The 12,961-nt window shown below is 39.3% G+C and overlaps 1 protein-coding gene across 1 annotated transcript in view; it reads right to left on the bottom strand.

Annotated features, from left to right (window-relative positions):
- The window catches only part of SMC2 (structural maintenance of chromosomes 2), a 41,210-nt gene extending 28,763 nt beyond the window's left edge, over nt 1–12,447 (bottom strand). Inside the window, exons 1-9 of the mRNA XM_004600439.2 lie at nt 12,266–12,447; nt 11,201–11,429; nt 10,473–10,622; nt 9,629–9,751; nt 8,361–8,399; nt 4,691–4,801; nt 4,395–4,439; nt 2,258–2,491; nt 1,912–2,061 (exon numbers count right to left, since the gene is read on the bottom strand). Of these exons, the coding sequence (XP_004600496.1) occupies nt 1,912–2,061; nt 2,258–2,491; nt 4,395–4,439; nt 4,691–4,801; nt 8,361–8,399; nt 9,629–9,751; nt 10,473–10,622; nt 11,201–11,368 (1,020 nt within the window). The 5' untranslated portion in view covers nt 11,369–11,429; nt 12,266–12,447. The remainder of the gene's footprint in view (nt 1–1,911; nt 2,062–2,257; nt 2,492–4,394; nt 4,440–4,690; nt 4,802–8,360; nt 8,400–9,628; nt 9,752–10,472; nt 10,623–11,200; nt 11,430–12,265) is intronic.
- Nucleotides 12,448–12,961: the final 514 nt, after the last annotated feature.

Genomic DNA, 12,961 nt, shown 5'->3' on the forward strand with positions numbered 1-12,961 from the left:
ATTAAAACAGCATGGTACTGGAACAAAGGCAGAGCCGCAGATCAATGGAACAGAGTGGAATATCCCAACACACATCCCCAAATGTATGATCATCTAATCCTTGATAAGGGGGCAAGAAAAGTGAAGTGGAGCAAGGAAAGCCTCTTCAACAAATGGTGCTCGCATAACTGGAAAACCACATGCAAAAGAATGGGCTTTGATCTCGACCTGACACTATGCACAAAAATCAGATCAAAATGGATTAAAGACCTCAACATCAGACCACAATCCATAAAGTGCATCGAAGACAAGTCGGCAAAACCCTTCACGATATTGAAGCTAAAGGTGTCTTCAAAGATGACACGGAACTAAGCAATCAAGTAAAAATGGAGATAAACAAACGGGACTATATTAAACTAAGAAGTTTCTGCACCGCAAAAGACACAGGGATCAGAATACAAAGGCAATCTACAGAGTGGGAAAGGATATTCACCCAATACCCATACGACAAAGGATTGAGATATCAAGGATATACAAAGCACTAATTGAACTCTACAAGAAAACATCCAACCCCATCAGAAAATGGGCCGAAGAAATGAACAGAAACTTTTCCAAGAAAGAGATACGAATGGCTAAAAGGTACATGAAAAAATGCTCTGCATCACTAATCATCATGGAGATGCAGATCAAAACAACCATGAGATACCACCTCACACCAGAGAATGGCACACATCCAAAAGAACAAAAGCAACCGCTGCTGGAGAGGATGTGGGGAGAAAGGGACCCTTCTACACTGCTGGTGGGAATGCCGACTGGTCCAGCCCCTTTGGAAAACAATATGGACACTTCTCAAAACATTAGAAATTGAGCTTCCATTTGATCCAGCAATACCACTTCTGGGAATATATCCTGGAGAAAAAAAAAAGTATAGTCGAAATGACATCAGCACTTATATGTTCATCGAGGCACTGTTTACAATAGCCAGAATCTGGAAAAAACCCGAGTTCCCGAGAACAGATGACTGGTTAAAGAAACCTTGGTAGATCTATACAATGGAATACTATGCAGCTGTTAGAAAAGATGAAGTCATGAACTTTGCATATAAGTGGATCAACATGGCAAGTATCATGCTAAGTGAAATGAGCCAGAAAGAGAGGGACAGACATAGAAAGATTGCGCTCATCTATGGAATATAAAATGGCAGAGTAGGAGACTAATACCCAAGAATAGTAGTATATAATACCAGGAGGTTGGCTCTATGGCTTGGAAGCTAGCCTCACACGCTGGGGGAAAGTCATCCCAGATAGAGAAGGGAGCACCAAGTAAAATGTGATTGGAAATCCTGAGCGGGAAGGGAGATGCACGCTGAAAGTAGACTAGAGACTGAACATCATGGCCAATACCCCTATTGCAAACCACAACACCCAAAAGGAGAGAGAGAGAAAACAAATTGGAATGCTCTGCCATAGAGACAGAGCGGGGTGGGGGGGATGGGATAGGAGGGTGGGAGGGATACTGGGTTCAGAAGTGTTCGTGAAGAATGGACACTGGTGGAGGGATGGATCTCTCGAACATTGCATGAGGGAAAAACAAGCACAAAAATGTGTGAATCTGTAACTGTACCCTCACTGTCACTCACCAATTAAAAAATAAATTATAAAAAAATAATAAAATAAAATCCAGATTCCCCATTTCTTCCCTCCTGTCTCTTATATTTCCAATCACCTCCCTGCTTTTTTTTACATAAGATATCACTACAATTGTTTCTCACCCTGTATTAAAAAAAAAATCAAAATAGGGTGTTTTATGCCCATTTGTTATTTCTTTTACTGTTACACTTCAAGTCCAAACAAATATACTTAGCTCACTACTACGTTAAATATAAACAGAGGGATAACTGTGTACTAATGCAATTAAAGTTTCTTTGCTTACCTCAACCATATTTTTCTCCAGTTCTTTACGTTTGTTCTCTTCACTAGCCAGATTTTTCTTCTTTAAATCAAAGGCACTTTGAGATTTAGTATTAACTCGCTGAGCTTCTGTAAAAGCATCTTCCAAAGATCGGAGTATGCCACCAATTTCCTATGCCCAATTAAATCAAAATACTTAAAATTTGTTCATATATTACTTTATTATGCTTCTCTACGTAGTATTGTTATAAACTATTTTATTACCTTAAGATTAAAAAATCTAATATGTAGACAATATCCAGAACACTAGTTGTTATATACAACACAATACTTTTCCATTGTATGAACCATTCTTGTATATTACTGACCTGATCTTTCCTTTTTTCCAGTTCTTCGATTTCATGACTAAGTGCTTTTATTTTTTTATCATTTTCAGATAACTCTTCTTGAAGTTTTGTAATTTTATCCTGCATTTCTTTTAAGTCCTCGGCTGAGCGATCTTTGGTATCTTCAGCCAGCAAAAACTGATAAGCAATATATAAACGACTCAAATGTTCTATCTCCCTCATTACTTTTTGGTACTCCAAATAAGATGATCTTTCCTGAAAGAGAAATCATCAATAAAGTATGACTCAAGTACATATTTTTAAATAAATTTAAATAGAACCAAACTATAGAAAAATGGGAAGCACTAAGCAACATAACCTTATACAAAAATTTCTACTAGATGATACTACGACACATTTTGTTTTAGATTATCAATCAGAAGTTTTAGGAAACGTAAAATAACATTAGGACTCTGGCTTTTTAAAAATTAAGATTAAGCCATCTCTAGTGAACTCTATGCAATCAAGGGGCTAGAAAAGTCCAGCAAGTAGGGAGATTCTCCTGCATGTAACTGACCTGGGTTCTATCTCCAGAATCATATGGTTCCACATATTTCACCAGGAGTAATCCTGAACACAGGATAGAGCTAGGCATGCATTTCCCCCCAAAAAAAATTGCAACCAACACACTCACCAGTGATACATAATAAAATAAATGTATTATGTCATGGTATATTACCAAAATGCCTACACAACAGTCATTTACATATTTATAAGAAAACACTTGCTCACTCATTGCTAAATTAAGTTTCATTAAGATCTTCCAGGTAGACAAAGCAATACTTAGAAATCCTAATTTGTAGATAAAGAAGCAAATTTAGAGTGGTTAAATATCCTGTCAACATCACATTTAGATTTTGCATAATCAGGAAAAACCTAGGTTTAAGTATGTTATCTAGGATTTTCTAGCAAATCAAACACAAAAAGGATACACTTGTGAAAATCAAAATTCTTCAGGCTTTACAACATCTATATTAATTACTATGCAGATTCAGAAGATAGCTTTAGAAGGATGAAATTTCAGGAGCATCGGATTAGTCCCTATCTTTAGCACAAATTTAAAGATGTGCTAGTGTAGGACAATACAGGGACCAAGGTGCTTTGCCCTGCATGCAGCCAACCCTAGTTAGATCCCTGCCACCATATACAGTCCCCTGAGCACAAACCCAAGATTAAGCCCTAAGCACCCCTACATTTTCCTTCCAAACCAAAAATAAGTGCTATAAATGCACCCCTTCACTGAAGCTTAGATATGTTAGAAGCTGCAAAGGGAAGAAAAAAACTAGTCATCAGTTTCATTACCTTTCTCTTACCAAATGCCTTGATAGCAATATCTGTAGCAAATCTTAGACGTTTACACCAAGAGCTAAGAGCTCTTTATTAGATACATATTGTTCTTTTAAATGATGTGAATCTGAAACTTTGTAACTTTAAAAAAAAAGGTTTATTTTAAAAAGTATCTAATTATCAAGAAATACTATTCCAGCCAATTGTAATAATTCAAGAAAATCTAGACATTTTCTTCAACAAAGAATCAAAAGGTGGGCTGGAGCATTAGCACCACAGGTAGAGTGTTTGCCTTGCATGTGGCCGACCTGGGTTCGATTCCCAGCATCCAATTTGGTCCCCTGAGCACTGCCAGGGTTAATTCCTATTCCTGAGTGCATGAGCCAGGAGTAACCCCTGTGCATTGCCAGGTGTGACCAAAAAAAAAAAAGAAAAGAAAACGTGGTGACTGGAGTAGCAGGCAGGAGGCTGGCTTTGCAAACAACTGACCTGGGTTTGAACCCAGAGTTCCCCTGAGCCCTGCAAAGAGTGACCCCTGAGTAGAGAGCCAGGAGTGAGCCTTGAGCACTGCTGGCTGTGGCCCCGAAACAAACGAATCAAAACAGCGTATCATCTTCTGAGATTCCGGAGAGCAATTTTTAAAATCATTAAGACTTAATGAATATGGAAGACATGTCTTCTGTAAGTGGAAGTATGAGTTATGAAGTACGAACAGTAATCCCTTATCCCAGAGAAAAACTCCCTGCAAGTAGTGCATATTTCATTCCTATGTTTATGAACTTAGATACATCACCAATGAAATTCTTGCTGTCTTCACATAAATGATACATACCTCTTTTAATTTTTGAATAGTAGGAGTAATCTCTTCTTCAAGTATCTAGAAAACAAGGAAAAATGAAATATTTGGTTTAAAAAGCACCATTAAAGAGACAGGGAGTTCAGGAGTTATGGTGTTTGACTTGCATGCGGCAGACCCGGGCTGGATAACTGTTACCACATACTGTCTCCTGAGGACCAACAGGAGCTAGGAGCAAGCCCTGAGGCAAGCTGGATGGGGCTCTAACACAAAACATAAAAATTAAATGAAAAACTACTATCTTTTAAAAAGTTTTACATAAATATCATTACCGTCTTAATTTCTTTCAGTTTAGCCTCCTTTTTTTCTATGGTTTTCTGGGCAGCTATTTTTTTATATTCATACATCCTGGTTCCAGCTGCTTCCTCTATCATGGATAAAATCTAGAATAACAAATAAATATACATAAATGTCTTCTAACAATCACTCCAGTCCTAAAATTAAATGTGCCATGTCTCTTTAAGATATGAACCCAGGGGTTGGGGATAGAGTACAAAAGTTAAGGTGCCTCCTATGTTTGTGGCTGACCTTAGTCTGATCCTCTACACCACCCAGCACCCTGAGCACAGAGCTAGATGTAGCCTTAGCACCACTGGGTGTGACTGGACCCTGCCCCCTCTCTAAAATAGAACCCAATAATCACACCTGGTTCCCTGCAAACCAAGTCTAAAAGGGTGATGAAAAACAATACCATTCAGCTTTCATATTTACAAGGAAATATGAAATGAAAAAAAAAAAACCTCATTTCTATTTAAAACTCTCCCAAAGACTTTCATTTTGTGCTGACAAGAATAAAATATGGGAAAATGTTTACATTCTAGATATGAAAAAATGCTTTAAGAAACTTTTACTTTTGGGGGAAAATAGGCAGGTAAGAAGGGATGGGGGGTGGGGGGGATAAGCAGGACTCAAGCAGAACTCAGTGGTTCAGGCTGGAGACCCAGGCAACAACAGGGCCAGAGTTCAATGTAAGGAACCAGGGATGGGGTGCTGTTTCGAGTCCTGTGGTGGCAGGGACCAGGACAGCCACCCTGGCAAAGCTCAGGGGGCTGACAAGTAACTTCATTTTCTCTGTGCCCCAGTTTGTTACATTCCGGGTATTAATAATACCCCTCAAACATTGCTTAAAATAAATCTTTTAGAAAAGTACTCTGGAACAGGGAGTTTGTTAACACTCTGCTTTAGAAGCACTGACTTAATATCAACACCTATTTCAAGGGTATTTCTCTGGCAACCACTTTCTAGATATTTCAAATCAGTTTTCCTTTTAAAATGTTATCTAAAGAAAATAACCAGGGAGATAATGCCAAAGGCTTGTGCACATGGATGCAAGAGCTCTAAATATGAGCCCTTCAACTACATGGCTTCCTGAAGACTGCTAGAAACAAATAATGAGCACAGAGTCAGAAGCAGCACCAAGCACCAATGGGTGCTGTTGTAAAACTCCCCCCAAATAGAGCAACATAACCATAACTTATGTTCACAACAGCTGAATTTATCAGTAACATTCATCCCTTCATAGCAACTCTCTCAAGGGGATGCCAAGAGAAAATTAAGCAGTAATGCTCTAAGGAAACTATTGTATGTAATGAACTAATTTCACTCAAATCTTTTTCTGTAATGTTTAACTCCAACAAAGAAAACTGGCTGCTTCATACAATTTTTAAAAATATATATATATTGGGCAAATAAAATCCTAGAAAAAGCATAAATGATAAGATCCTTGCCTATAGCCTTGGTGATCTGACACCAAAACCAAAGATCAGGGGGTGGGGGGAGGAAGAAAAAGAGAGGGGAAGTGAGAGAGAGAAGAAAAAAAGTGGGGGGAGATGAGGGGTGATGGGAGGGAAACTGGGGACACTAGTGCTGGGAAATGTACATTGGCGGGAGGAGGGGTATTGGAACACTGTATGACTGAAACCTAATCATGAACAGCTTTGTAAAGATTACTACCTCACAGTAATTCAATAAAAAAGTCTTTAAAAACCAAAAGAAATGCATAAGGTGCATGTTGATAAAACATGCACCAATCTGCCATTACTGCAATCTTCAAAAAATCTGCATTTAACTCCTTAAGAACTATGTTGATGTTTTTAGTCTACCATAAGTGAAACAAATTATATGCAGTAATTTCACAAACAGTGTGACAAATGGATCTGAGGTGTGGCTATGTCTATCAACTATTTTTTTCTAGCTTCTTAATCACCAAGAGCTCAAGGTAAAAAATACTTCGCTCTCTCATGTTACTGTGGTATTGCCACTGCAGGGAACTAGCTCTGCTGGCCTGTGTGAACTCCTGGTGTACTGTCGACACTTCATTCTTAGCTACATGTTAAAAATGTTGATTAGAATAAAGTAGAAAGTAAGAACATCTATGAACCAAAGGAATTTGTGAACAAATGAACAAACCTACCACTAGGAATAAATATGTGCAATCATATGTGATAACAATCATATGTGATAACAGGCTAATAACCAAAACCAAAAAACATAAAAAACTCATAGAACAGATAAATAAATGCATATATAAAAAGTTGGCATAGCATCTTTAGATGTTTCTCCATTAAAAACTACAATGGGCAGCAGGTCCTACTCTCTAGGGGAATGCATATCAAAAACACAGTAGGTATCACATTGCACCTTTCAGGATGGCTATTTAAAAAGGATAAGAAATGTAGTCTTGGTAGACTGGAGAAAGGGGAACGTTTGTGTCCTGTTGGAGGGAATATATATTTTCGTGTACTCGTACAGTCACCATGAAAAACAGCATGAAAATTCCTCCAAAACCATAAAACTAATATACGACCCAGCAATTCCACTGTTGGGTATTTATGCTACGGAAAAGAACACAGGAACTCCAAACACAGGAGCGAGCTGCAGCTCCACGTGGACTGCAGCATTTATAACAGCCAAGACTTACAAGAGCAGCATCAGTCCTAAAGTACAGATGAGTGGATTAAGAAGATATGGAGGATATATGCACTCTGGAATATGGTAGCCATAAATAGGATGGAGACCTTTGCATTTTCAATAGCATGGAAGGACCCTGAGGGTATTCTGTTGAATGCTGATGAGTCAGGCAGAGAAAACCAAAGAAAGAGACCACATTTGTATGTGGAATCTTGAAAGGGAAGCAATCTCTCTCTCTCTCTCTCTCTCACACGCACGCGCGCGCGCGCACACACACACGCACACACACACACCCCCTATAAATACAAGAACAGACTGGTACTTGCAAGGGGAGGGATGACATGGGCTGGAAAAAAATGGCTGCAGTGGTCAAAAGACACAAGCCTCCTGATTAATAATAGCATTCTATATTTAGAACTTGTTAAGGGTTATCTTAAAAAGTTGCTTTCGCAGGGCCAAAAAGATTGGAGGACTGACTGGCCTGGCCTGCAAGAGGATTCAAATTAGATCCCTGGCTCCACCCTCATGGACTCTGAGCACAGTGAGGTGTGAACCCAGTGTGGATCACACACCAACAAATCTGAACAGCACAGCATCAACACGACAGATCTAATCACAAGAAAATAACTATGTGTGTGGTGAAGCATAGGAGCTAGATTACCGTTCATGGAGAGCATTATTTACATGAAACTAATATTAATGAAAGCTCAACTTTTAAAAATCTGCTCAATGGTGATTTTTATATGTCTTTTCTTATAGTCTCAAAACAGATCAGAGGTAAAGATTATAGACTCCAATTTATAATTGAGAAAACTGAGCTCAGTGGGGTAAATCAATTATGTAACCAAAACAATTAACTAGAAGTGCCAAATTTTTAACAACCAACAACAAAACCAACAACCAAACCAGTTTCTTTAGTAATCATTCTTACAGTTTCCAAAATATAAAGGAAGTATGTGAAAAAGTAGATTATGTAGAAGATTAAAATAATATCCATAACTACTGCCAACTGTTCATAAATAGTACTCTTACCTCTGGGGGTTTCATATTCAGTACTTTTGTGATTCGACCCTGAAAATAAAAAGGCAAACTTTAATAACAAATTACAGAAAGCATAACCGAAAGGCGTATCTGTTTATTTGCATTGAAATTAATTATAAAATAATCTTTTGGGAAGTTTCTTTGCTTAGATCTTAGAAAAAAATTGTCACATAACTAGAAATTTGCAACTTTACTATATACTTTCACACCACTGATAAGTCACACATGAGGAACACAAAGTTAATTAGTCAGTAGTAATGATAGAAGTATTTAATTCTAAGCAGGCACACACACACACACACACACACACACACACACACGTATAACATAGATTACAGACTTCCAGGACTCAAAAATAACCAAATTCATTCAGAATTATTAAAAAAAATAAACAAACAAAAACCCCAAGTTGAAAACAAATTTCCAAAAGAATCATATTACTTAGGTATTAGATTCACTTGAGGTAACTTTTAGCTTTTAAGCTGTAATATACTAAAAATACATTTATTTTCGTTTTATTATAATTTTGCCATTGATTTTGCCAGTAATTTTTCAAAAGAGAGCTGCATAAGTCAATTGGCATCAATATAAGTGCAAGATAACACTGGCCCCCATTTTTTTCATCTTCAGAAACTGCTCAAGAAAAGTATTTAAAATTTACTAAATTTTTGAAATAAAATACTTTCATCTAATAACCCCAAAAATATATTGTGAGTTTTAAAACAAACTGTTGTAGTTTATGTGTATCTTACAACAAAAATTAATTTTATTAATTTTTGATTGTTATAGTTTGGATGCATATTACAACAAAAAGTTTTCTTACAACAAAAAATTAATTCAAGGAAGATTAATTCCAAACAATCTTCAAAATTAAAGTGTAAAGGGCTGCAGAGATAGTAGAGCAGGTAGGGTGCTTTTTTTTCAAGGGTAATCAAACTTTGAAAGCACCCAATCCAGGTTTGATTACCCACCACCCAATATGGTCCCCCAAGCCAGTCAGGAGTGATCTGAGTACAGAGACAAAATTAAGCCCTTGGCACAGCTAGGTGTAACTCAAAACCCGAAAAAGAAAAGAAAAAAACTAAAGTGTATAAATGTTAGAACACACAAATACAATATCCAACCTTCATTTCTTAACAGGTGCCACGAAAGCTGAAGCAAAAAAGGAGTATCAAAACAAATACTTATTCTAATAACTCAAAAGTAAGAGATTTCAAAACTATTATCAGGAAACAGATACAAAAAAACCCCCTAAATACCTGCATGATGAGAAAGTGAGGGTTGTTAACATTAAGACCAACAGAACAGAATAGATCCTGTACTCTGGTATTATTTGCATTTACTCCATTGATTAAGTATTTATTTCTGCCACCAATAACCACCTAAAAGAAAAATAACATATAGACAGTCAAATACTGAGCTCAGAGGATAAGTTCCCTCCCCAAACTATTTTCAGTTGTTTCTTCTAAGTAGTGGTAAACCAAAGCTATCCAGAGTAAATAAAGCATGCGCAGCATGTTCAGAAAGAATATACAACTGATTGAGGGTAAACAGCTTCTAACACTGGGACTGAAGTTATAGAATCACCCACATTCCTCACTGCAATTTCACTTCACTGGAAACTAATTAGTTCCCTGGCGCTACTACAGTGGGTAAGGTGTTTGTCTAGCACATGGCCAATTTGGGTTCAATCTTGGGCATCCTGTACGGTTGCCAGGACCTACCAGGAGTGCCCCTGAGCATAGAACCAGGAGTAAGGCCCAAGTTCTGCCGGGTGTGGGCCAAATGCACACCCACCAAAAAGGAAAAACCTAACTGAGTACCTTCACAGGTTAGTTTTCTAAAGTTATGTTCAGTTTTATGTTTTAATTTATGTATAAAATATTAACTACTCCTATCACATTCTTACAGTTTCCATACATTGTAGCTAATCCTTCCTCTCCTTTACCTCTTCATTTTTAAAGAGACAAATCAGATACTAAAAAGCCATCAGTTTGTGATACATAGATTTTGTTGGTAAACCCGTTCCCATATTCTTACTGCTGAAAACCTATCAGTCACGAAAATTTTTAGATACCCAAATAAGATTTAGTAGTCACTCACCTGCCTTGTTACTGTAATTTCATCATGTACTTCAAATCCTAAAGGACTTTGCTTTTTGTCAGAATTATCAAAGGTGATTGACACTGAGGCTTTCGTAATGCCAGCCTGACCATTTTTGTAAACTAAATCCTGTAAATTTGAAGCCCGAACCTAAAATAAAAAGAAAAACTTATCAATTACAAAACCCCTTATTACACAATAAACACTAAAACTGGAGTTCTTGCTATTGAAAAACTATTCATGTGGTAACATGAAGCCAAGGATAACCAGTCACATGCAGAAACAAGGACAGCAACCTACACTGAGTTCCTTTCTCCAAGAAGTTTTTAAGCTCTGCATCGAACTGTTTTCTTGCTCAAACCTTAAAGCAAATTCACTTGAAAGATTTTGGGGAAAAGAATACACTAGCACCTCCTAAAAAACATTATAAACCTGGGGAGTGAAACAAGGGCCTACGGGGACAGTCTTTGGAAATTCACACTTTAGAATGAGACTGATTTAAAGTTAGACAAAGTCTGAGTGTTTCAAAGGTGAATCTAAGACAACTTTCTCCAAGTTTTCTATTTTCTCACCTAAGAAAGTAACAATACCTTTACCCCTGAGGTATCGATATATCAAGTGAAGTAAAACGTACAAATCAACATAAGTGTCAATAATCTCCAAATTCAATGAAGATTTCCCCCCCATTAAATCCAAATTCACACAAGTCAGAAAAGCTTACACCTTACCTGAGACAGGTTGGAGATGCCCAACAAGAAACAGATAGAATCCAATATGTTGGATTTTCCGCTACCATTTAAACCAGTGATGGCATTGAAGAGTGGGTCAAAACCATTGACTTCTGTCCTCTGTGCATAGGACTTAAATCCCTCCAGAATGATTGACTTAATATGCATTTTCACTACTGATGTGGAAAGATAAACCTCTACTGGGAATTAAACAAGCCACGAAGTAGCTCTAAACAAAACAGAAACGACACAATGAAGAAGAAAGTCAGTCTGGAACCACAGTAAATGCAAAAGACTAAAAACAAAGAATGCCAAAAGGAATAGAAATTAACCTGTTGCTTAACAAGTTAATGCCTACGAAGTAAGCACATTGGTCTCCAATTTAGGAAACATACATAGCATGGAAGTGAGTCAATTTTGGAACATACATAGCATGGAAGTGAGTCAAGCCACTGTTCCTCCAGGCTTCGCTCTTCCTCTTTATGCTCTAGCTAACGGAGACGACTGATTATGCCCATATCTTGCTGTTTCCAGGCACTTATAGGCAAGTGTTCACGCACCCGTGTCTGGGTTCAAAAGTCATCCCACTGGGTGAGTGCTGAACTCCAGACGGGGGAAATAAAGCATCTCTACCTCTCCCAGCCCTCTGTCTGCCTCACTGCACTTAGGTGTCTACATCTCTGTCTGCTCAAGTCATGAGGAAGTCATCTCCTGCAGAATCTTCACCCACATTCACATCTCCATGCCTGAATAGCGTCCAATCCCAGGGCAGAGTGCGGGAGACAAGAGGGCAGCGAACACTGATTACACACTTTAATTATCTATTTCTCCAGTCTCTTCTTATTCAGTCCATTGCAATCGTCTTACCAAGCTTTTAAGCCAACACTTCTTCAACCTCCTCCCAGGCCGAACAGAAACTGATCACTCTTCTAAGAAGCCTTCCATCCTAACTCTACCCTCAGGGCAGCCCTGGCAATCCGTCCCAGCACCCTAACCCCACTCCCACCCACCCCCAATTCCGGCCCAAGCTGCCAAGCTAGGCCCTAACCGGCCGCGCGCACGCACCCGTCTCCCTAGTGCACAGGCTGCCAGGTCTGGACGCGCTCCCGGAGCTCTTCCTGGGCACGCGGGCGTTCAGCCCGCCGACCCTGCCCGCCTTCGAGTGCTAGGTAGCGAATCCTTCCATAGCAGCTACAACACTTGCCCCGCGCCTTAGCAGCGGCGCCGGAAATATTTATTCCTTTGAATTTCGGCGCGAGTCAAGGACCCCACGCCCTTGGCCCGCTTCGTGGGCGGCATCTTAGGAGATGCCTGTGCAAAGGAGTCCCTAGTTCCCCCTTATAACGAATAACCAAAGTAAGAGAAAGGAAGGAAAGAGAGTCCCGACTAAGTCATCACAGGATTCTACGACGGCGTGGTCGGAGAATTGCAGAAATCGGGGGTAAATACTGAGGTTGGCGTCAGGCACACTTTGGACAGCCGGCCACTGACGCCGTAGGGCCCCCGCACTTCCAAGCCCCGCCCCGGCCCCCGGGGAAGGCGGGAGAAGGCGTAGTGTCAGGGCGGGGCTATTGTCCCTGCCCGTTAAAGTCTCTCCTGGCGGGTGAAGGCGAGGAAACCGGAAGACTTTTTTTCCCCCCAGTGGGCTCGTTCTTCTCCGGATGTCAGACTGTACCCGTGTTGGCTGAGACTTGACATAAATAGGAGTTGAGGGGCGGGAGCGATAGCACAGTGGGTAGGGCGTTTGCCTTGCACGGGGCC

The sequence above is a fragment of the Sorex araneus genome, chromosome 1 (assembly GCF_027595985.1).
Source record: "Sorex araneus isolate mSorAra2 chromosome 1, mSorAra2.pri, whole genome shotgun sequence".
Taxonomy (NCBI): Eukaryota; Metazoa; Chordata; class Mammalia; order Eulipotyphla; family Soricidae; genus Sorex; species Sorex araneus.